General features: G+C 52.2%; 1 protein-coding gene across 1 annotated transcript; it reads right to left on the reverse strand.

Moving 5' to 3' along the window:
* Window positions 1-1,223: 1,223 nt before the first annotated feature.
* On the reverse strand, window positions 1,224-5,055 carry EMWEY_00054580 (hypothetical protein, conserved; the record flags this gene model as incomplete). The annotated part of the gene is made up of 6 exons (XM_013480139.1): window positions 1,224-1,586; window positions 2,068-2,319; window positions 2,426-3,451; window positions 3,592-3,872; window positions 4,438-4,621; window positions 4,771-5,055. 6 exons carry the CDS (start codon window positions 5,053-5,055, stop codon window positions 1,224-1,226), a joined length of 2,391 nt encoding a protein of 796 aa, XP_013335593.1.
* Between the last annotated feature and the right edge of the window lie 1,584 nt (window positions 5,056-6,639).

Here is a 6,639-nt window from a genome sequence, read left to right on the forward strand (position 1 = left end):
TGTTGTGCTGTCAGGTTCATTCCAATGGATTTCGAAGGAATTCAAACCCTGTTTTCATACTACGATAATCAATGGCGAGGCCGTTTAATATACGTAACAACAATGTGCTTGAGAGCCTTAATACTAGGACCATGACGATGCCTATGAAGGTTTTCTCCTCCTTTTCTTTCGTACTGGGAGGAATAACCAGGTGTCTAGCGCACGTTGGGTTTTTGGAGAATCTAAAGGCGCTGCAAGCACAGCAAATTCATTGCTTTAAGAGGTGCGCTCAAACACAATATTGTATATTAATATTGTATATTCAAACCCTTAATACATTCATTCAGGTATTTGCAATGCATTATAATCATTTGCAGCTGCCTTTAAGTTGAGCTAAATCAAATCGTGATGCACCACTCTACTTGGTGTAATGTGAGTGAAAATCAGTGATGACGGTACCCTACAATGCCTGTATGCATGTGAGTATGTTGTTGATTTATGCATGCATGCATATGCGCAATAATTGGCCCTTTGGTGCACACGCCTGCAACTTGTATGCACTCCGTATTGGCCCACTAACTAAGGCATTTTCATTCCTGGTTTTTTCGTGTTTATCCTTTTACCGTCGTTGTGCATTTATTCGGGTTTTACCACTCCCGTATGAGGGTTTATTTATGCTTGGGATCCCTAGACCCTAAAACTTATATAACAAAAAGAGACAGGATACAGACTGCTGCCCGTTAGCAGCACAGGTAAAAATATATTCTTGTAATAAGAGGCAGACAAGTTGGTGTGCTGCAGCGGGTATTGCAGCAGCAACAGCAGCAAGTGCAACAAATGCTGGTGAAAGGTTGGTGCAGCGGCAGCAGCAGCTGCTGCTGCTGCACCTGCTGCTGCAACCGCTCTACGTTTTCGCTTTTAATGCAAGAGTACGTGCCCTTAAGATAGCCTCTGCTCTCTTAGAAGGAGAAGAAATCTCCCATAGATTAAAAGGCAGCAGCAGCAGCAGCAATCCTTGCACGCGTAATGCAGCAAATAGGCCGTAGATGTCGCCTTGCAGCAGATGCTGCTGCTGCCCTCCTATCCAATAGAGGCCAAGGGAATCTTTCTCTACTGGCAGTTTGTCTGCTTCTGCAGCTGTCTCTTTATCCGCTGCTGCCAGCAGCAAGTGCAACAAATGCTGGTGAAAGGTTGGTGCAGCGGCAGCAGCAGCTGCTGCTGCTGCACCTGCTGCTGCAACCGCTCTACGTTTTCGCTTTTAATGCAAGAGTACGTGCCCTTAAGATAGCCTCTGCTCTCTTAGAAGGAGAAGAAATCTCCCATAGATTAAAAGGCAGCAGCAGCAGCAGCAATCCTTGCACGCGTAATGCAGCAAATAGGCCGTAGATGTCGCCTTGCAGCAGATGCTGCTGCTGCCCTCCTATCCAATAGAGGCCAAGGGAATCTTTCTCTACTGGCAGTTTGTCTGCTTCTGCAGCTGTCTCTTTATCCGCTGCTGCTGATGCTTCTGCTAAACGGAGACAGGAGGGAGGAATGTAACAATACGCTACTTTGCATGCAACCTCTGCAGCAGCTGCCACCACAAAGGGACAAATGTGCGCCCCCACCTGCAGCAACACCAATGGCAAACCCTAAACCTGAAACCCTAGTAATTCGTCCTCCTTTTGTGGTCTCCCCGCCTCCGCAGGAGCCGTAGCTGCTGGCCCCCACGAACCCTAAACCCTTTACACTGCCCAAAGCCCTGAACACGAACCCCCCCGCGCTCTCAGACCCTAAACCCTAAGCCCCAAACCCTCAAGACTAACGGTTACACATGCGCCAGCGCTTTCCAACACAGCCGACAGCTCTCGCTCTACCCTGGGGCTCCTTAGCTGCAAGGCACCAGGGCCCCCACCATGCAAAGGGCTCCCCGGTACCCTTTCCGCAATTGGTACAGTAAGGGAAAGCTCCCGCATGCAGTAGCTGCTGACCACCTGAATGATACACATGGGGAGCGGCATGCTGCAGCAGCTAAGCAACAGACATGAACTGCAGCAGCAACAGCACCAACAGCAGCAACAGTAGTAGTAGGAGCACTAGAGGCCTTACATATTGCTGCAGAGCTTCGGAAGTAGTCTTCGGAGACGGCAGCATCTGCTGCTGCTGCTGCTGCAGCTTCTGCTGTAATGCCACAGCGATGGCTTTAAGAGCATCGCTCTGAAGTTTCGCTGCAGCTGCATTTGCTGCTGATGCTGGAGATGCTATTGCTGCTGCACCAGGAACCTCGCCACCATCAAGGCAGCAAAAGAAGGGAGGAACATGTAGACCGCTGTCAGGAGAAGCGAGCAGAGAGGTACACCCCTGAATACCCCACAGAAACGAGGGTGTATGGATTAGCAAGCCAAAGTTTGGTTTAACCAAGGGTTTAAGGTTTAGGGTTCAGAAATAGCAGCCAACTGTCACTCACCACGGAGTAGGCAAGCGACATAAGCTGCCGCAAAGAGAAGCCCGGCTGTTGCTGCTGCTGCGTTTGCTGCAGTTGCTGTTGCTTCTGCTGCTGTTGTGTTGCAAGGCCCTCAATGACTCGGCGCAGGGTCTCCGCATTAGCGGCGCGACGCCACATGTCTCCACTTGCCTCCAAGACAGCGTCCACAGCAGCAAATGCTGCAGTTGCTGTTGCTGCTGCTCGATCTGTCTTTGCTGCAGCTAAAGTCGCTGGGACAGCAGCAGCAGCACGAACCAAACTGTCTCGCAGCAGCAGGAGTCCGTTGCTTAAATCTTCTATGCTCGTCCCCTTATCCACAGATGCCCTAAAGGGAATATCTAGCCTAGCTTCAGCAAGAGGGGATGCTGCTGCTGCTGCTGCTGAAGCAGCAACAGAGGCTGCTGATGCTGAGGAAGCAACAGCCGCTGCTGCGGCTGCTGGTGTTGCAGATGCAGAGTCTGTACCAGCATATGTTGCTGCTGCTGCGTTCCCCCGAAGACCAAGAAATGCTGCTGCTAGCTCCTGGGACTTGAGGTATTCCACCAGCGACTGGCGATACACCTGCTGCTGCTGCTGTTGCTGCTGCTGTTGCTGCAGCACATATAATGCTAGCAGCAGCCGCTGAACAGAGATCAGCGGAGACAACAATTCTTCTCCTGCAGATTTTGCTACTGTTGCTGCTGATGCGAATGCATGCAGGAGAGTGCAACAGCTCGTTGGCTCCAGTCTTGCTGCCTCTAATGCGGGGTCGATGAGTGGAATCTTCTGGTGCTGGTGCTGCTGCTGTTGCTGTTGCTGTTGTTGCTGTTGTTGCTGCTGTTTCGGCTGCTGCTGCATCAGGTGCAGCACGACAGGAGCAATTCTTGAGGATGTAACATTTGCACACTGTAGCAGAAAACTTATTGGCAGTAAATCTTCTTTCCACGGCTGCTGCATGATTGCCCCCAACAGCAGCGGCAGCTTCTTCATCTCGAGCTGCTGTGGGGAGGCCCGCAGCAGCAGCAAATGCTGCAGCAGCAGCAGCAGCACAAAAAACCGACAACAACAAATACAACACTGCAGCAAGCCCTGAGCGAGGGCGAAACCAGCTTGATCAACAGCAGCAACTGCAGCGGCCGCAGCAACCGCAGCAACATACAACTGCTTACCATAGTCCCCTTGGGTAGCGAAAGCTTAAGGAGTGCTGCTGCTGTAATGAGGTCAGCAGCAACAGCAGGCAAAACGTCTCCAATCTCTTTATGCAGCCGCTGCTGCTGTTGCTGCTGGAATTCGTGCTGCTGCGCCAGCTGCTGCTCTTGTTGCTGCTCCTGCTGCGCTGTGTGGGCAAGCGCATTCAGCCTCACAGCTGCAGCAGAGCGCAGTGACTGCGGGACTCGTTGCAGACGGAGACAGCCGAGCAACAGCTTGGCGAGGTCCTCAAGAGTTGCTCCTGCAGCAGCAAAAACAGAGGCAGCAGCAGCAACAACAACATCAAGACGCCGACAGCAGCAGCTGTAAGTGCAGCAGTAGCAGCAGCAACCTCACTAGTAGGGGGCACCTGCAGCAGCAAAAAATAGAGCTGCCAGCAACCAATGCAACAGCAACAGCAACAGCAGTAACAGTAACAACAGCAGGAGCACTAGCCGCAGCAGCAGTGCAGCCTCACTAGCAGCAAGTGTATGTGCATGCACGGCAAGCTGCTGCAGTGTTGCTGGAAGCGGAAACAGGAATTCTGCAGCAGCGGCAACAAACTGCGCGAGATGTGTGGGGCTCCAAAGCCCAAAACATTCGCTGCAACTCTTGTCGAGGGCTTCTGCAGCAGCAACAACAGCAGCAACAACAACAGCTGCAGAAACAGCTGAAGCAACAGCTGCAGCAACACCTCTGCAGTGAGTAGCAGCAACAACAAGCAACTCATCCATTGTGAAGAAACGGAATGCACCGGGGTTTAGGGCTGGGTTTAGGGCTGAACTAGGGTTTAGTTTAAGATCTAGGGTTGGGGAGTTAGCATGCACCGAAGGCTTTTGTATCGTCCACTCCTGCTGCAGCCAGCTCCTTTGCTGCAGTAACAAGATCAGCAGGTGGAGCAGCAGCAGCAGCAGAGCCCCGCAGCATCAGCACAACAGCAGCAACAACTCGCATGTGCCGTCTTGTTGCCTTTAACACCTCCAACGCTGACCTAAGTGGCATGGTTGCTATCTGCGGCAGGAGAAGCAGCAGCAGCAGCAGCAGCAGCACGCAGGGCACACATTCAGCTCAAATATCATGGCGAAGCCGCATGCATCTTCGGACAGGAAAGCAAGCTTCGGTAGGGTCTAGAGGTTTAGGGTTTAGGGTTCGCTACCCACCTGGCACTCCACATGAGGCAGCAGGTGCTGCAGCGCCTCCATCTCCGTCTCCTCTTCTTTCGTGCTGCTGCTGGTGCTGGCGCGGCCGGTGTTGCTGCTGCTGATTTGCTGCTTCGCTTGCTGCCCAAGGCCCACAGGTTCTTGACGAGCTGAGGCTTCTTCTCCTGTTACTGTTGCTGTTGCTGTTGCATCATCGGCAGCGACTTTTGCTGCTTCGTCACCAGCACGATTACAACGACGAGTCTCAATGACACGACAGAGGCGCAGCAGGTCCCTTTTGTCCATATCAGGGCCCTCTGCAGCAGCACCACCAACAGCAGCGGCACCAGATAACAACAGCGACAGCAAAAATAGCAGCAACAGAAATAGCAGCAACAGTAGTGGACAGCTGCAGTGCTTGAACTAGTCCAGACAGCAGCAACAGTACCTGCAACAGCAGCAACGGCATCAACAACAGCAGCATCAACAACAGCAGCGGCTACAGACGCAGCACCTCACGCTTTGCGACTGCAACCAAAGCCCTGCAGTAGGCAGTAGACGGCCACTCCCTCGACAGGAGCAGAAACACTGCAGCAGCACAGGGCAAGAGACACAACAAGAATCCTAGTCTGCTGCTGTTGCAGCACCTGCCGTTGCTACTGCAGCAGCACTAGGTGATGCTTCTGTGTCTTCCTTTGCTGCTACACTTTGCGTTGCTTTTGCGGCAGGAACAATGGCCATTCTGCTGCTGTTGCTGCTGCTGCTGAGGCTGTTTCGGCGGTTGCACTTGCCCTGTTGCTTAACAGGAAGGTCCTTAGGGAAGACATAATCAGGCGGAACAGCAAGAAGAGAAGGCAGCACGTCCTCCCCTCCCTCCTTGTGGTGTACGTACACATCACACCCCACATTAGTAAAACTACGCCTGAATACTAGACCTTTACCTAGGGGGCCCCCAATTGGTGGGGCCCCAACTGGGTATCCCCATTTTGTGGGGGCCCCAACATAAAAGGAACTCGATATACTCCATAAGGGAGGCAACGATAGAGGAAGCCAACCCGCTGCTGCTGCCGTTGCTGCTGGTGCTGCTGACCTTGCTGGTGCTGCTGATCTTTTTGGTGCTGCTGCTGGTCCTGCCGCTGTTCTTGATTCTGTATGAGGACCCCAAACAACGGCTCCGCAACGTCTACAGCGCGCGAAGGAACATGCTGCTGCAGTTGCTGCTGTTGCTGCTATGGTTCGCCTTGCAGAAGCAGATGAAAGGTTTCGAAGGCGCATCAGCAGCTCGATGCTGCAAACTGACACAGGAGCAACAGAACCAGTAGCAGCAGCAGGACATCTCCTCTGGGCAGCCATGGAGAATACGAGTCTTCTATGTAGCAGCAACAACAGAAGACCAGGGACCCTCCCTACCTTCTTTCGGGGGGGCCCCCAATCTTGCTTCCACTTGGGCTCCCCAACTGGTTCTTACTCCCCTTTTACCCAGCCTCATTAACTATCTTTCATATTGAAAATAATACTATTTCAGGTATAATAAATTACTCTTGTTTAACACAAGGCCAATACATTACAACAACACCGGGGGGGCCCACCGAGGCGGCGGGTGGCCCTGCGGGTAACAAAAAAGGGTACAAATATGTAAGGGAACAATACCCCATATCCACGTAATTCCCTTTTGATTTCAGCAACCACAAAATAATTCTAACACAAGACAGGATGAAACTATTGTGGCCCATCAGGGGGCCCCTGGGGGGCCCCAGGGGCTCTCAAAATGAGGCGTCAATCTAGTCTATGGAAATTAACTCGGTTGGTTTTCTAAGTACTGTTATCTTTCAAGATTTGTTTATACGCGTTCAATGTTTGTTTGGGCGCCCTGCACGCACTAACTTTCAA

This window comes from Eimeria maxima, genomic scaffold, assembly GCF_000499605.1.
Source record: "Eimeria maxima Weybridge genomic scaffold, Emw_scaff1657, whole genome shotgun sequence".
Classification (NCBI taxonomy): Eukaryota; Apicomplexa; class Conoidasida; order Eucoccidiorida; family Eimeriidae; genus Eimeria; species Eimeria maxima.